We start from the raw sequence: 18,434 nt of genomic DNA on the forward strand, positions 1-18,434 counted from the left end.
GTTATTTTTCGCTGATAACCTGATATCCACCTCCCCCACCCCCCTAAAAGTTGTTTCACTACAACAGACCTTCATTACCCAACACCATCAGCACTGACAGTTTAACAAAGTTTTGACTGTAAACTCATCTGAAAAAATGACAACCATACTTAATAAACCCCTAACCACGTTTTATTTGCTTCTTTTCGACTTCTTACGCACGAGCGCCATTTTTGGTAAATTAAATTAACTCCCTTTACTAAAAACTTGCCATGATCAATTTAGATTACTTCCCTTGGATTAAAAATGACAGGAGGAAAACCAGTTTTGACATTGAAACAGGTGAGTCGTTTTATACCATGTTAAATCCGTTAAATGTTGCTGCATTATACATTTTTTGTATTAAATGACCTACTTATCGAGAAATTAAGAAAGTGAATTACTGGCTCTGATTAAAAACGATTGAACTACCAATGTTTACGATATCCGAAATGGAAATATCCGAAGTTTATTGCTCTTTTGGTGAAATTGGTGATTCAGCTTGTTTTTTTTTAAATGGTTAGACCTCTTCAAAGATTAAAACAACATTAGTAATAAGAATATTAATATTGTTATGCACAAGTCAATTGTAGTCATTCTAAAATGCCGTCAATTGTAGCCACGGCCCCCCTACTAGGCCCTAGTCTAAAATAATAGACGTGTTATACGGGATTCTTCCAATCCCTAACGTCTAAACGGGAATGTGCAAAAAACGGGGGTGTTTTAAAAATATTGAAATTGTTTTTAGTGAAGTATTTTATGGTTGAAATTGATCATAAAGAGTTATATTCATATTTTACCATGTAAGTGAAATGTTATTTTGCACTAAACAAGCATTTAATGCATTAAAACAAGTTGTTTACCTTTCCAATAAAACGAAAGTTGACTGACACAGACAACAATTATGCGAAGGGGAACAACTCGATACAATCCTAATAGCTCGGCCTTCTCCGACAAAGCTTCGAGATAGACCTTGTTATACAATCGTAACAACTCGGCCATTGCTGAAATGTTCCGAGCGATTTAAAACTGTGCCCTAAAGCCTTGCAGGTGCCCTCCATGTATATATCGTTATGTTTTGACAGAATGAAATGAAGAAAAGCCGTCAAACTCATAATTATAAGTTGGATATTTATTTTTTTGTGTACGGAACTAATATAAAATAACATTATCTGGTAATATTTCTTGTTTTTATGATATTTTATAGACGCTATATGCTTTAACCCGAAATCCTGATCGGAACAACTACCCACTTTTGGTACAAAACCATTTGTACGTGAAGGATTTGCCATATCAAAAATCTAAAAAAAATCCGTCAACGTACAATTATTTGGACTACGGCCCCCCGGGGAATAGTAGGGACTTTGACTTTCAGTCAAGCCAATCCCGGGTTAATTCCCCATCCTGCAAAGGAACAAATGCTGGTAAAATCCCCGCCAAATGCCCCCGCACCTCTGGTATCGTGTTATTTAAAACTACCTTTTTTTAATCTTGAGAAAGAATTTGACAGGATGGGGCACCATCTTTTTTAAATATCTCGCAAGATTGCATTAAACTCTGGGAAAAGCTTGGCTCAAAGGCAGACAAATTATGTTAAAAGAACGGATATTGATTGGGACAAAATCACAGCCCATTCCTCGCTATTTTCGGCGCAAAAACAAAACCAGCCCATTCGCTTGGCACTGCGGGGCCCCCATTTCCCCGACCCTCGCCAGACCCCTAGTCTAAAATAATAGACGTGTTATACGAGATTCTTCCAATCCCTAACATCTAAACGGGTTTGTGCAAAAACCAGGGGTGTTTGAAAAATATTGAAATTGTATTAAGTGAAGAATTTTATGGTTGAAATTGATCATTAATAAGGTTTATATTCATATTTTACCATGTAAGTCAAAAGTTATTTTGCACAAAACAAGCATTTAATGCATTAAACACATTGTTTACCTTTCCAATAAAAAGAAAGTTGACTGACACAGACAACAGTTATGCCAATCGGAACAACTCGATCCAATCGTAATAACTCAGCCACCTCCGACAAGCTTCGATATGGATATTTATTTTTTGTGTAGGGAACTAATATAAAATAACATTATCTGGTAATATTTCTTGTTTTTATGATATTTTATAGATGTAATATGCTTTAACCCGGAATCCCGATCGGAAAAACTACCCACTTTTCGTTCAAAACAATTTGTATATTAAGGATTTGCCATATCAAAAATCGTAGAAATCTGTCAACGTACAATTATTTGTACTAGGTATACCCCCTGAACTGGGGGTGGGGGCATGGTTACAACTGACTGGTGCATTAGTTATAGTACTAGTTACAGTTCCCATATCATTATTAATAAGCCTGGGAATATTTTTAAAAAAGATACTATCTATTTAAAAATGTATTCATTTTTTTTTCTTTTGGGTGGGTGGGGGGTATATGTGGTTATAGGGGTATGGCATAACAATGCACCATTCCACTGAGACAATAATGGGTTTAAGGGAAACTTTTTTTAAAATTTGGGCATTCATTTATAATGTTCCCCTTAACTCCACAACCCCACTATACATACCAATGTAAAATACATTCTTTGTCTATAACTCCACAATTAACACAGAATTGAAAACAAATAATTGTTAACTCTTTGCATGCTGGGTAAATTGTCGTCTGCTCAAAAATGTCGTCTGGTTTATTCTACATATCTTTCAATTTCCTTAAAACTTTGGGGTTATATTGACTGAGTGGCAAACAGCTTGGAACCTGACCAGGCGCCGAGTTACTCAGTGACTGGTCTGGTTCCAAGCTGTTTGCAAAGCCTTTAAAATCGCCATCAGCAGCCTAAGGGTTAACAGACTTTGAAATGACTGTTTATATGGGCTAGTTGGACTGATACCAAGATCTTTTTGCAAAAGACCAAATGTTAGCCAGATTAAAAGCAATTTTCTTTCCCAATATTTCCAAGTACTTTTAAAGTACTGGATGGCACGACTTAAGGTAGCTACCATTTCCTTTTAATGGTTTCTGGAGGATTGGACTGGCAACCATACATGTGTATATAATTCTCAATGGAGAGTTCCAGAGCTTAACATTTGAATTTATCTGATATTGTCCACCAAATTTGAAAACTGAACTCAAGACACCTTAGCTGACAATCTAGTGACTCAAATATGTAAAGCTATATATCATATATGTATGATTTTAATATTTTTGTCGTTTATTTTCAGTTTATTGTAAGGGGTGAAGTTTTGAAACTATACCGAGACATCCTTCGGACAGCTAAACAAATCCCAGATGATTTTTATCGCAATGAAATGAGGCAGTGGGCCAGAGACGACTTCAAGAGCAACAAACATCTCGATGATGACGTCAGTTTACACTCCTTCATAATATGATCACAATATAAATATCTATCATGTGTTTCCGGTACCGATAGAAAAATCCGACCCTCAGGCATGCGCGTTAAAGCTGGTAACGAGGCATGCTGAGTTACCAGTCATGCAGCGTGCCCGAGGGTCGGATTTTTCTATTTTTCTTGCATACCTAATATTATGAATTTGTTGAAAAATTGACGTAGAAAAGGTACTTTTGTACATTTCACCAAAAAGTGTGTGCGACGTTGCGTACTGAAGTCATGTGTATGTTTAAAGTTATTTAGTGTTGATGTTGCTTTCGGCCATTATAATTGTAACTATAACTACTGAACACTTCCAAATGTATAAATTAAATCAAATATGAAAAGAAGGTGGAAATGAACCTAGCCCAAATTATGAAAGGAAAGAAGAAAACCAACTTGTCGGTTGAATCGATGATTTTGACAAAGGACAATCGATTTCGCCATTTTTAAGGCCCAACCAATCAATTTTCAATAATTATAATCGTTCATCGGAACATCACTATAAAGTAGCGACCAATGTTGTAAAAACGATTGATGATGGCATAGAAATTTAGTCGTAACAGGCTTTGAAAATGATTAAATGAGTTCCCCAGTCCCAAAGGCTTAGGCATAGGTGTAAACACAACAAAATAATTGTGGTTTTATTTGTAATGTATTTCTAGGAGAAAATGACATGTACAGGTATTATTGCATGGCATATTTAGCTATACAGTAATGTAAATTCTTTTTAAATTTCAGACGATCATTAAAATGAACATCCAGCGTGGCAGAAAGTCCCTGAGAGAGCTCCAACAGTCACTAGACTTGGCACAGTGGTAAGCTCTTGTTGAAGTGTAACCATGCCCCACCCCTAAAATTCTTACTGTAGGTTCTAAATGCTATTATGCCGTGTGTGTATACCACGTGATAAATGATGTCATACATGCTACGTCGGAAGGCAAAAATTTGCTTAAAATGAAGACTTAAATCAAAGATAACAAAGGGCAGTCTATGCCGCTTTAAGAGCCCCACAGTTGTTTTATAACCAAAATTTGATGGGGTCATTAGTTTCATCAAACACTTCGACCAACCTGTTTCCAAAATAATCTTTTGACAGTGCTCCGTCAGACGGCCGTATTGTGAAAAGATTTGTCGAAGTGTTTTAAGAAAGTAAACCCTCAATCAAATTCTGGTAAAAGACCGAAGGTGGGGTTCCGTAAGCAACGTAGACTGCGCTTTGTTTCATTTAAAATTGTGAAGAAATAGTGAAGTTATCTTTGTTTAAAGTCTTTTTACAAATCAAAATATTGCCTTCCGACGTAGCATTTATGACGCAATTTATCACGTGGTATACACACACTGTATGAGAGTTCAGGGAAACCTCTGCAGAAAAAAGATATATTAGTATTTTATGAATTTTATTCTGCGCTTGAAATATTTTTTCTTAGATCTGAACCTTTTATTGAATTTTATCAACCGTTTATTTACATCACATAGATTTATTTTTGCCCTTTAATTAATAGAAATTACCTAAAATCTTTGACTATTGAATTGGCTTAAACTGTATCACTCAATTTAGGGTTTTATAAATAAGATGGGCATATTTTGCGACTGTTGGCACTCTTGTTGGCAATTACTGTAAACTGCTAAATTCCAAAACTTATTATGTATGGTTAAGATGGTTTAACCTGTAAACATTCTATTTTGAGGCTTTGGAAACATGATTTAGTGTTCTCTAACCTTTTTTTAACATATGCTATTAATAGATGCTCATCCATATTACATCCTTTTTAACCATTCTATAGCTGCAAACATGGCCGCTGTTGTAGTGAAAGTAAAAAAGGTTCTAAGTGATAATATTTTTAGCGTCATTTAGTTTAGTTTTGCTTCAATTCGTCACTGACAACTTGTGTGTACAAAGTGCCCTTGCCCAGGTCATGAACTTAAGATGACATTGAATATAATGCTCTGGTTAAAACAGAATACATATTGAATGCTGTATAGTGATAATTCAGTATTAAAGGCCTTAAAGCTTCACTCTCGCAGATTAACCGTTTTGACAACTTTTTTTTTGTTTTGGAATGAGCCACATTTTGCATAAATGTCTGGAAACGAGTGATACAAGACTGCTGACAAAAGATCAGATCGCATATTATTTATGTTCGAAAATGGCTAAAAGCATTACTGGGGTACTAACGTTTTAATAAAAATAGAGTTTTTCAGCAGTTTTCCAAACAATGGAGATTTGTTTTATTGTGAGCTTTCAAAAATATATAATTATGACTGAATTGAAGGCATTGATACCAAAATCAGCTGATTCTGAAACAAAAACTAATTTTTTTGTCAAAACTGTCAATCTGTGAGAGGGCAGCTTTAAGAAATGAAGACAACAGGTGTGGTTTGTAGTCATAGCAATGATTGTACTCACTACTTTAACATACATTTTGCGTGTTGAAAATATTTCTGATATAATTGATGCAGTTATGAACAAATATATAGAATTAATAAATAAAATTGTTTTTAGCTCGACTATTCGAAGAATAAGGAGGGCTATACTACTCGCCCCAGTTTTAGGGCAAGTTGGGATTTTCACAAGTCCAATACCCTTCATTCAATTGACTTAATACTTCACACAGTTGTTCAGGGCCATCACATGATGAGGTTAGATAACTCCATATTATCCTTTACACAGATTATGGCCCCTGATTGACTATGGAACTTAGGTTAAAGTTTTAGAGCAGGTTGGGATATTTTTTAATAACTTCTATACCCTTCGATCAATTGACTTAATACTTCACACAGTTGTTCAGGACCATCACACAATGAGGTTACATAACTCCATATTATCCTTAATACAAGTTATGGCCCCTGATTGACTTAGGTTAAAGTTTTAGGGCAGGTTGAAGTTTTAGGGCAAGTTGGGATTTTCACTTAAAAGTCCAATACCCTTCATTCAATTGACTTAATACTTCACACAGTTGTTCAGAGCCATCACATAATGAGGTTAGATAACTCCATATTATCTTTTATACAAATTATGGCCCCTGATTGACTATGGAACTTAGGTTAAAGTTTTAGGGCAGGTTGGGATATTTTTTAATAACTTCTATACCCTTCGATCAATTGACTTACTACTTCACACAGTTGTTCAGGACCATCACACAATGAGGTTACATAACTCCATATTATCCTTAATACAAGTTATGGCCCCTGATTGACTTAGGTTAAAGTTTTAGGGCAGGTTGAAGTTTTAGGGCAAGTTGGGATTTTCACTTAAAAGTCCAATACCCTTCATTCAATTGACTTAATACTTCACACAGTTGTTCAGAGCCATCACATAATGAGGTTAGATAACTCCATATTATCTTTTATACAAATTATGGCCCCTGATTGACTATGGAACTTAGGTTAAAGTTTTAGGGCAGGTTGAGATATTAATTAATAACTTCTATACCCTTCATTTGATTGACTTAATACTTCACATAATTGTTCAGGACCATCACTTGTTTTAGGGCAAGTTAAAGTTAAGGGCAAGTTGCGATTTTAATAAAACAAACTTCTACACCTTTCATTCAATGCACTTTATAAAATTCAAAATTATATACGACCATCTTACAACAAGAAACATAACTCCATTTTAACCCTAAATACAAATTATGGCCCTTGATTTTTTTGATTTTTTTTAAATTTCTTTTGAAAGGCATATTTGTATATTCTTAACCACATTTTCGTAATGGGAAATCAAGTTATTTGAATGACTTGCGTCATTGTTCGGGCGGGCTGGTGGGAGGGCAGCATCAAAGTCACCTTATGTATCGAATAATTTTAGTTAGGTTTGACATAAAGAGACCAAACTTGGTAATATTACATGGTTAATGTATTCACTTCTAAGTCAAAGCAACGTTGTCGAGCATGCTGTCTTACGACAGCTCTTGTTACTTGTGTGCCTTCAATTTGCGTTGAATTTGATAAATTGCGTAGCTCATTGCTGCTGTCTTTAAAGGTACATATTCATGTTTTAAACATTATCAAAAGGCCGTTAAAAAATAAACGTTTGTTAAGGTAACTTACCCAAAATAACTAGGTAGGGTAGGAAGGGTTTGGTTTTTTAATAAAATATCAAATTTACTTTAGGTCAAGATTATTTCCTTGCAAATAGCTTTTTTTCTTGCAAATGTCACTCATATATATTGCTGTTGTTATGGAGCAGCATTCTTTCAAAATTAATGATAATTTATGTTTAAAACAAGGCAGTCCAAAGGACGGCTATATGCCCAGTTGTTGTTTTTTAGAACATTTCGTTTTTCTAAATACTTACATAATGAAATTGATGAGATCCATGCGGAAATGTTAATGTTGTCACAACAAAAGTTTCCAATAAGAAGGTCACTCAATGAAATCCAATTGTACTAAGTTATATGGTAATCCATCAATACATAAGTAAGTTATAGCGCAGACACAAGCATGTGTAATCTGACCTTTAAATGCCTTTTGTGACCTTGACCTTAGAGGTATGGACCCGGGTCAAAGTTTCTGCACATCGTCTCAATGAGGACATCATTTGAACCAAGCTACATGGTAATCCATCAATGCATAAATAAGTTATAGCCCGGACACGAAATGTTACGGACAGACAGACAGACAGATGGACTGACTGATGGACAGACTGACAGGCAGACGAAGTGCATTCCTATAATCCCCTCCAAACTCCCTGGTGGGGGATTAAAAAATGTGTTCATGGTGGGAAGATGTCTACAGCTAGGGTTGGCTGCTTTTATAAGGTAGGGTTACCAGAAACGAACATTTTTTATAGGCCTAAGTGTAAATTTATATAGACATATTGTTGATAATTATTTAACATTATGTGACATAAAAAAGCTCTATTTTGCTCTCAAGCCTAAGTAAAGCTTTTTTTCAATTGATTTCTTTAGGCTTTGACATACATAATTCTGTTCAAATGAGTACCTGCAACTTGCTGGTTGGTGTTTGTTTATTAAAAAAAGAAGTAAAATAACTCAAATTGAAAAAATTTGTAAAGAAATGTTTCTAACATAAATTCTGTGAGTGGGTCCCTTTAAGGATAAAGCCTTAAAAAATACATTTGGGGTGGTTAACCTGACCCTACCTTGGAAATAGGCGCCGACCCTACTGTTTTTATAGTCACTTGGTAGAATTTTTTTATAATTATTTTTAGTGTGTGTATTGATATATAGTTTAATAAAACCTAATTAAATAGAGGATATTTGTTTATTTCAGTGTGAGATCGTATTTTATTTCACGAGTGTCATAGAAAAACATATTTTCACGAGTGGCGAAGCCACGAGTGAAAATGTAGTTTTTTTATGATCACGAGTGAAATTAAATACGATCTTACACTGAAATAAACAAATTTTCTGTTTCTTTTATGCTTATTTTCTGAGTTTTATTTGTTTTTTTATTTATTTCTGAATTACCCCCTTTTTGAAAAGGGTGGGCTTTACGCCGCTACCCGTGGGGCGCCCCTCATGCATAATTATAGCTGTCAACTTTTTTACTTTCGGTTTGCTGAGAAATAGTTCTCTGCTATTCATTCTTATAGCTTAATATTCGCTCGTTTTTTATTGCAAAGCTTTATGAACAGTAAAAAATGAAGTATTATTAGTGCACAAATGTTCCAAAAAATAATGAAAACACTTTTTATTTTAACCAAATTACTATGCCGCTATTTATAGAATGAAAATTTGGAAGGTCAAATGTGTTAGCAAAACAAATGTGGATACTCATTGGATTTTAACCATTCTTCTTAGTTTAAGACTGCATATACGCGTGTTTTTATAGTAAAGTTAATATACAGTCATCTTACTGTCAGAGACCAGTCTGTTTCGCTTTAAAATGTTTGTTTTCCAGAAGAGTAAATGCCACGCTAGTTTGTTGACACATTTGAGATGTGGGTGGGGTAAAAAATATCGGATCTATCTGTAAATTGTTGTGAGAATTCTCCAGGAAGCTCATTTTACGTACTACAACGGTTAACAGTTCAAAATACATTTGATCGATGCTATAAAATTTTATTTATGTTCGAACAGTTGTTTTTGTCTGTAATGTTGGAATAAAAACAAATGTTCGAACATTCAGCTTCAAAGATCAGTAAAATGTTTGATAAACGGGATAACCGGTAATAAACGGTAAGTTGTTAATTTCCAATTATATATTTATTTAAATTTATAAAATATTTCTTTATTTTTTTTTAACCTTTTTTGACATAATTTACTGAAGTCCAGTGTTCTGTTTTGACCAAGGCAAGTACATGTAACAACAAAGGATTTTAAAAGTAGTTCTGAAAATTGATATTTTCACTCCTTATTTTGAAGTGAAAATATCAATGATATTTTCACTGTTGTTATTTCACTGTTAAAACCCCATATTTCATCGTAAAGCATGAAAGAAAGCTTTATACTGAAGATTACTTAAACACCATGCTTCTATGATGACAATAACGTTCTTACATAAAGCCTATATAATAAAAAAGATATTAATAAAAGGCCCACTTACCTTACCTGTTTTTGAAAAAGGCTGTAACTAGTGATGTTCCGATGATCGATTATAATCGAAAATCGATTGGTTGGGCCTGAAATCGGCGACAATCGATAGTATTTAGTTATAATCGATTATCGAAAAAAGAAAAAAAAAATTAATAAGTGTTCAGATGTTATCTTTAACAAAATGGCTTATGAAAGCCACAATGAGCAAGAAAATGAACTATTTTTTATACAACAACACTTAATAACTTCAATCATAGACATAAGGTATATGCATATAATAATTAAGAGTTTAATACTATACATGAATAAAACTACAACTCAGGTACTATCTAGTATTTTAAAAAAACGATTGTACTATCGATAATTGGTTACTTGAGTGGAACCGATCATCGATAGTAAAATTGCAACCGATTCCCAACACTAGCTGTAACCCTAAACAAACTTTTTATTTTGCCTTATCTGGCCTTCTTGATCGATGCCTTATTTGTTCAAAGCGAAAAGGAAGTTAACATGATGGGCTGAATTCAAATTGTAAACAAACTTGGTATCGGTTAAATAGTAGGAGCTTTTTGATATTGAAAATTAAGAAACTGAGACAGTGGAAATAGACGGCACAGGTAATATAATTTCATAGGATGCTTAAAATATAATTTCAGATTGCTTTAGATTTTACATATCCATATTCGAGTGATAATGTAAAACATTGACAGCAATGCATTTTAAGTAAATTTATACAAGATTGCATCTTTTTATATATGCAGGTATGTACCAGCGTTAAGTGCATGTACATTCATAATAACATGTATACACTTTGTGCAGTGCTCCGGACAGTTTTATCTTGATTTAGATGTATGTCTTTAATCTTTAATGTTTGTAAACATTATTTTTTTTAATAAATCTAGATGAGCTGATGGTTCAGAACTTTGTTAAAGTGAACAAAGATGTTAACAGCTTTGTTGTTAAATTAAATAGAGCTCAGACAGTCAGCTAATACAGTCAGCTAAAACAGTTCTCTTTAGCCTTGTAAGAAATAATTCAGATCCACTAGCGGATCCAGGGGGGCGGTCCAAGTTTCCTTTTTTTTAATAAAGGAGAAAAAAATGATAAAGTACATGTACGCCCAAAATACTTCCTTTCCGTCTATAAATTGTTAAGATAACCTTGGGGTAGTTACCTCAAACCCACCTGCCAACAATGTAAACCAAATTTATTTTGGTCCTGAGGGAGGGGCGCAATTCAAAAGGTTACTCCCCTAAATTACACCCCTTCTAATGTGGAATCCTGGATCCGTCCCTGAGATTACAGATTTGAATATGAAAGCCATAGTTTGGAAAACTTGAAAGTTAACAATGATGATGTTAACTATGTTGTTAAATGTAGCAAAGTGCTGAAATAGTCAGCCAAGTTTTGTTTATAAATGCAATGCCTGGGTCATGAAAATCAATGGGATTTCTAATTGAAATTACAGTGCTAATAGTTACAGCAAAATGTTTACATTTTTGGACTGGCTCAAATGTCAACATTTCTGTTTAAGGCTGAATTCGGGAATAATAACAGCTAAGACTTGCACTCAAATGACGTTTGGCCAGGTATATTTTAAGCTAGATGCACTCGAGTGAAAAATGGGACATTGAAATTGTATGTGCATTAAGTATGAGCCATCAGACTGAACTGTTTACCTACCTTACAATCATGTGTTAAATGTTGAATAAGTATTTTCATATGGTATGTAAATGAGTGTACATGTATGATCGAGCATATTGATTGGCTGTATATTCTGCATATCCTGTTATGTAAGGTATTTTAGGTTTCATATTTATTTTGGGAAAGGATTCCACTGTGGCTATTTTTTGTAACAAATGAGATAAGAAAATTTAATAGCTGCGTCCGCAGGTAAATACTGTACATTTTATGAACATTTTTTGTATATATCGTACCTGTTTTACATTTAAATTGCGTTATTGCTTATATAAAGTTTATTTTGGTGATTGAAGAATTTAAAGTGGCTCAAAGTAATTTGAGGGTATTATAATGTAGGGTTAGAGTGGAATAAAAGTTAAGGTGTCTCTAAGCTCTAGCCCTAGAAATTCTGGTTTATTCAAGCCCCTAGCCCCATGGATAGAGTCTCTTGGTCCCGTGAAAAAATCTTATCTAGCTATTAAATTATATTTGCCTAAGGGTACATGTTGAGACAAAAAGTTTCCTATAATAATAAGCATGTTTATATTTTAAATCATCAACATATCTGTATTCGATTCATGTTCATACAGTGTCAGGGTTCCCTCTGGGTTTTAAAAAGTTGTCTCCACTTTTTCGCGGGGGTTAAGGGGAAGCTCATGGGGTTTAAGCATTTTAAGAGCCATAAATTCGCCAAATTTGAAAAGTTAATTGTCGCCACTTGTGCGATATTGTCGCAAATGGTGACAATGGTGATCGCCAGCGGGAAACCTGAGTGTGTTTCTTCTCAGCATTTTATTGCTAAAACAATTACCATGCCCCAAAATCACGAAAATACTTCAGTCAAATCTCAATCTAAATCTCAATCTCAGACTCAACTCATTTTACAATATAAAAGCTTAGTATGATTAAAAAAATGCATTTTTTATAATTTTTGGAAATGTGAGAATGGAATGAGTTGATAAAACAAATGTCAATATTTCAATGAAAAAATAATTTTAGGGCAAATATGTACTTGTTAAAAAACAATGGAATGTACTCAAACACTATTCTGGCTGTAGAATATTTTTGTGATATAAATCTTAACCAAAGGTTTCAATTAATAATTAACATATTCTATGATAGAATGCTCTTGTAAAAGTTGTAAAAACATATATGTTATATGGTGAAATAAGTTGAAATTGAGATTTGACTTAAGTATCTTCGTGATATTGGGGCCAGCACTTGTTTTTTCCAGACTGGAGAGTGATGCCCATAGGGTAACAACTGTCTTCACCATCAAGATTATAAATAATTTATATACTCTCCTATTTAATCTCGGACTGTCTGTATATTTTCAGAGGAAAGGCTGTGTAATTCACAATGGAAGCTGTGGCAGAGAGACCTAGACACCGAAAACATCCTCATAAACACACAAACCAAACAGGGGGAACTAACATTGGACATATTGTTGATATACCTAATTCTACTTGTGTTGAGACTGTAATGAATGATGTTGTTGAAAGAAAAAATGTAACTGTTGGAAATGATGGTGATAAACAAACAAGCGAAACAGAGGGAACAGAAACTGGACATATCGAAGATATACCTTCTATTAGTGTTGAGACTGTAATTGATAATGCTGATGAAAGAGAAAGTGTAGCTGTGGGAAATGTGGGTGATGTAGGGGCTAGTGCTGCTGCTGATCTTTCTGATGACAAAAGTGAACTTGTACATGAAGATCTAAAAGAGTTAGATGAAAAACTAAGTGAACAAGAGATTATTTTCAAAGGTGAAAAGTTGAGGGTGTTAGAAAAGAAGGAACAATGTATAGGAAAGGTGGAAGACTTATTTAAAGAATTGAAAGCTGTACTTAATGCAAAGAGAGTTGAAATATTGTGTAAGATTGATGGCGAATTTGATGGAACTGCCAATTTCATGGAAGATGTCATTGCCAGTATTGCAAAGGATAGAACTGCGTTAAAAACAAGGGACAAATCTTCTGATGTTGATAGACAGATTATACTGAATGAAGTTTATGTTGAACATGATGCCAGAGATGATATTTTTACGCAGATGAAAATTCCAGAATTTAAAGTGAATGATACTCTTCCATTCAGGGTGGAGAATTTGGATTATGGTGTGTTCGAAAACATTGCAACTGACTCTGATATCACTGGATCAGTGACGAGACAAAGCACCCAAGATATTGACAGTATACCAGAAAGTTCAACGTATGGTGCAACATTTCTTGGCCAATATGATGAAAACTATTCAGCATCATGGAGCAGAGACAACATAGATGCAAATCCAGTTGTTGGAATGCCTACATCGCCAACTGTCCAAGCAAGAGCTGCACCTGTTCCATCTGCTCCACTTATAGAAGAAAGAGCAGATGAATCAAGGAGCGCAGCAGTGGCAGATGAGTCTGAAGACCCGCCTCCTTACTGGCAAGCAATAGGCTTATCAGCACCAGAGGGTCCATCCAACCAAAGTCAACAGGCAATACCTAGTTATCAATCGATTGGTGGAAATCAACCGGTTTTGCCGCAAAATGAGCTCAAGCTCTGGCATTCATTTCCGATTCGAAGGCAGACCGATAGACAACAACCACAGCTGACAGCTTTGCTTTGGAATGATAATTGGATTTGTGTGGGTGATCGGGCAAACATGAAAGTGAAGTTTTTTTATCCCAAGGGGCAGTTGGTTTCTGAAGTTCTCCTTCTCGGATATAAAATCGCTGATGTTGCCTTCTTGGAAAGTTTGAATGGTGAATGTCGGTACTTGGTGACATGTCCACAGCATTATACGCTGATTATAATTTTTGTCAAGGAAGGGGGCTCCACTGGTATTGTAAGTAGTTTCAGAACTTTGTCAGCCTACAATTGTGTGAGCAGAGGACCACAACCACAGACACTTGTCGGAGGCCAAGCCATTGATGAAACACAACCCCCAAGGGTAGAGATTATCAATTTCAAGGGAGAAATCTTGAATACTATCAAATTTACTCCAAGCATGAACCCTCTTTCTTACCCGAGATCTGTTAACATTTGGGGTAGCAAAATAGTTATATCGGACTGGGGGTTGAGCACTGTTATGACTGTTCTGGGGGATGGAACAAATATCGGAGAATATCGAGGAAGCCCTGTTTCGCCCTTGTGCAGTCCCATAGACATAACGTTTGATAATTTTGGTAATATCATGATTATGGATGGTGAGCTTGGTAATGTACATGTTTGTGACATTCATGGTACACCGATTGAAGTGATAAAAGTTCCAAAATTAAGCGAGACTACAAATCCAAAATTGATCGCATTTGAAGAAAAGTCAAAACGGCTCGCTATCTCAAAGGCGAATGGTGATATTATGCTATTTAGTTTTAAAGATGGTTATCATGGCCTACCACAGGGGCAGGCTATTCGGATCAGGAATCGCCTAAGTGGACAACCAGATGTGCTTCCCCTGGTCGAGGGAATGTTGCCAAGCACCATTGAGAGTATAGGTTCTCGGCACCCCTCAAGAAACCGACATAGACAATTCCATCTGTGAAAAGTACCATTATGTGTTCTTTTTAAACTGGACTTGCACCAAATGTCTCTCAACTGTAAAAAGTGTTATTCATCAAGTTAATGCAATATCTTTAAATCAGCTTCTATTTCATTATGCAGTATTTACTACCAGTAATTACGCCACATGGGTGACAAATTGTGTGTTATAACTGACCTTAAAACACCAGCATGTCATTTGATTCTGTCTGTGAAAAGTATCCTACTGATTTTATTGTACATGTACATCAATCGTCATACGGTATAACCACCCTCTAAAATTAGTGGCGGAGATATATATGATTTTGAACAGAATGGTTGATATCATAGACCATTCAAATACCTAATTTAGGGTAGCTTGAAATGAATATAGAGGGCATTATAATGGAAGCAAAAAAGGGTCTTAAGCCCTGTTACCCTGCTCTGGGCATGAATCCCTCGTGCTAGAGCAGACCTCAGAAAAACAGGAATGACATTATGTTTATGAATAAAAAAGTAATTAATTTCTTGAAATATAAACAAAATCTTGACAATACTTACTCTTTTACAGCATCATGTATGCATAAAATGTTAGAACATGTATATTTACCATTATATTAGTTATTTGAACCTGATCTTGTATTTTTCCCAAAGTCAACTTTTAAAAAATCACTGACAATGTTGATCAGCCATATATCTTAAATGACTTAATCACCATTTAAGAGCAAAAGAGGGACCGGCTAAAATAAGTTGGTCAGGTACTCTGCACATCACAATTGTTTTAATAAGCTTTTATCACTGCTACATTAAGTCTTCACCAAGGGGCCTCAGTGCCCAAATATTAGGCCAGTGTTATCAAATCCATATTGATCATGGTTATTATTACAAGAATCATTTTTTTGTTTTTTACATGTTACAGACCTGGAATTGTCGGAATTTTACCAAAATGAATCAGGCCCAAATATCATAGAAATACTTAGTCATTTCTCAGTCTCTATCTCTACTCAATTTACCTAAGTGAATATGGGTCATCTCTTCAAACATTGAGACAAAAAATGTGTTAAAGCTTTCTATTCCTGTAACAGATTCATCAGTAATCATCGAATCTTGAAAACAAGTCACAATATTTCTTAGCATTATATTTCAAACCAGTATGAATATAGGAAGTCTCTGGTCTAAAACTAGGTCACTAGGTCAAATCAAGAATAAATTCAACAGTGTTTATCCAGTCTCTAAGAATCTCAGAGTATTTCCTTGCATGATATTAAGGACCAGTGTGGATATAGGTCATTTTAGTTAAAAAACTCGGTCAAACTAGTGAATGTGGATATAGGTCATCTTGGGTCAAAAACTAGGTCAAAGTAGTAAGGGAGAATATAGGTCATCTTGGGTCAAAAACTAGGTCAAAGTAGTGAGTTGGAATATTGGTCAGCAGCATTTGCATTTTCGTCTATATACATGCATCCTGCTTGAAAATCGCATTTGTCAAAAAGGAAAGTCAGCTTTATCAGGTTTCCGCACTAAACACTTGTTATATAAATGTATTATACTAAATGTTTCAATGCTCCTTTTAAGCTCTCACAGAATGACAGTTATCTAATTATTTTTTGAATGCGCCAATTTTTGCGTAAACGTTTGAAAACCAGTGGTACATGACTGCTGACAAAAAGATCAGATGCTTAATGGCTGTAAGCATTATAAACACTTCAAGAAAAATGAGTATTTTGGAAGTTTTCCAAACGACTGAGATCTGGGGGGAGGGGGTTGTGAGTAATCATATGAGCATTGAAGGCATTGGTGCCAATCTGTGTGCAGCTTTAAAAGGAATCACTATGCTAAGCTTAGACCAGCATAGTTTTGCAAATAATTATTTTGTGTTCAGATTCTTAATTTGGTTGTTTATGTTTTAATTAGCTAGTTATAGAGAAAATGGTTAAGTTATTGTTGTAATTGATGTTGCTGTTGTTGTTGTTGAAGTGGCAGTTGTCTACATCATTTTCTGAAGACTGTTAAACTTAGAAACTGTAAAGATATATGTGAGTAAAATTGTCCCATCACTCTTGAAAGCTTAAAAAAGAGTGATGTCCCTTGATCAGAATTGGACGTCAATGTGGTACTCTTGTTATTGCTGTTGTTGTTGTTGATACATTCGTATAAAAATGTTTGTTTATGATTTCACTGTCATCCACAAAAATACGGAAGGACTAGGTTAGGGAACAACATTTCTTTTAAGCCCCATAAGTGGGCATATAAAATAAGGTACTTTGTCAAGCAGGGAGGTATTTCAAAATTTCTTGGCACATGTGTTTGGTACAAACACCTCAAAGGTCAAGGCTTTTTTGGTTGTCTGGTTAGAGGACTTGCTTCTCACCAAGGCAACCGGGAGTCTATTCCCAGCATGTGCTCATTTTAGTTTTGGTGTGCGGTCACCGAGCTGGACAGGGGGGTTTCCTACCGGTACTTCAGTTTCCTCCACAACCCAAGACTGATCTCTAGTATAAAACTGTGCCAACAAGAGTGATTTATATAATGTTGTTATAACTTGTTTCACAATTGGTGTAAAATATAGAAGTTTAAACTGAACTTACCGTAAGGTCAAGGTGCAAAACCCACCACCCTACATTAAAGGTCAAGGTCACACTTAGAGTTTAAGCACTATGTTATGCAGCATGTATGATCCTAGAGTAGACATGTCTGGCCTGTAACTATGTCATGCATGGAGGGATTTTAAAATATATTGGTGCATGTGTTATGATGCCCCTTCCTCAAAGTTCAAGGTTACACTTCGAGGGGTGCACGCAAAAAGCTTCTAAGTGACATTAAATAGAGAAGAATATAGAACCTTTTCCTTTCACCTCTCGACTTGTAGGATTTTAGCCAGGTTTTAAAATGGACAGGGTGCAGAAAAGGGTCAGGGTGCATAAACAAAAAACAACAACATTGTATTGGCTGTAAAGAACTGTAACATTATGATTTTTACAGAAAATGTTAGGAATTGTGTTCTACTGTAATGTTAGGTTTCAACTGCCCATTATGTAAACTTTGTATGTATTTATACTCTTAATAAAAGTTTTAATTATAAACAAAAGAAATTTACATTTAATTCTATGAAAGCAAAAGGGTGCCCATGCTGGCCTCTGAAGAAAAAAAGTTAAGACAGTCAGGAAACCAGAAACAACATAAGGCCTTATGAAGACCTAGATACTGTTGCATCCTCGGCACCCCAGCGTATCATACCCTGGGCAAATTGGCTAGGGAAACTTCGTAAATCTTGAATATTCATAAGCATTTTCCGACCAATGAAATAGCTTATAAAAAAGGAAAGAATCTCCTTTGTAAAGAGCTGTCAG

General features: G+C 35.0%; 1 protein-coding gene across 5 annotated transcripts; it reads left to right on the forward strand.

Annotated features, from left to right (window-relative positions):
- The first annotated feature begins 279 nt into the window (after nucleotides 1-279).
- LOC128238688 (LYR motif-containing protein 2-like) lies at nucleotides 280-18,166 on the forward strand. 5 transcript variants are annotated; one of them, XM_052954831.1, is made up of 4 exons: nucleotides 280-321; nucleotides 3,235-3,375; nucleotides 4,143-4,219; nucleotides 12,922-13,061. In XM_052954831.1, coding segments are annotated over exons 1-4 (255 nt in total). In that variant the 5' UTR covers nucleotides 280-285; the 3' UTR covers nucleotides 12,923-13,061. The 5 variants fall into 5 exon arrangements, with proteins under 5 accessions (XP_052810791.1, XP_052810787.1, XP_052810788.1 ...); XM_052954827.1 differs by lacking the exon at nucleotides 280-321 and having other exon boundaries at nucleotides 3,320-3,375; nucleotides 12,922-18,166; XM_052954828.1 differs by lacking the exons at nucleotides 280-321; nucleotides 3,235-3,375; nucleotides 4,143-4,219 and adding an exon at nucleotides 10,423-10,521 and having other exon boundaries at nucleotides 12,922-18,166.
- The last annotated feature ends 268 nt before the right edge of the window (nucleotides 18,167-18,434 follow it).

The sequence above is a fragment of the Mya arenaria genome, chromosome 6 (genome assembly GCF_026914265.1).
Source record: "Mya arenaria isolate MELC-2E11 chromosome 6, ASM2691426v1".
NCBI classification, from domain to species: domain Eukaryota; kingdom Metazoa; phylum Mollusca; class Bivalvia; order Myida; family Myidae; genus Mya; species Mya arenaria.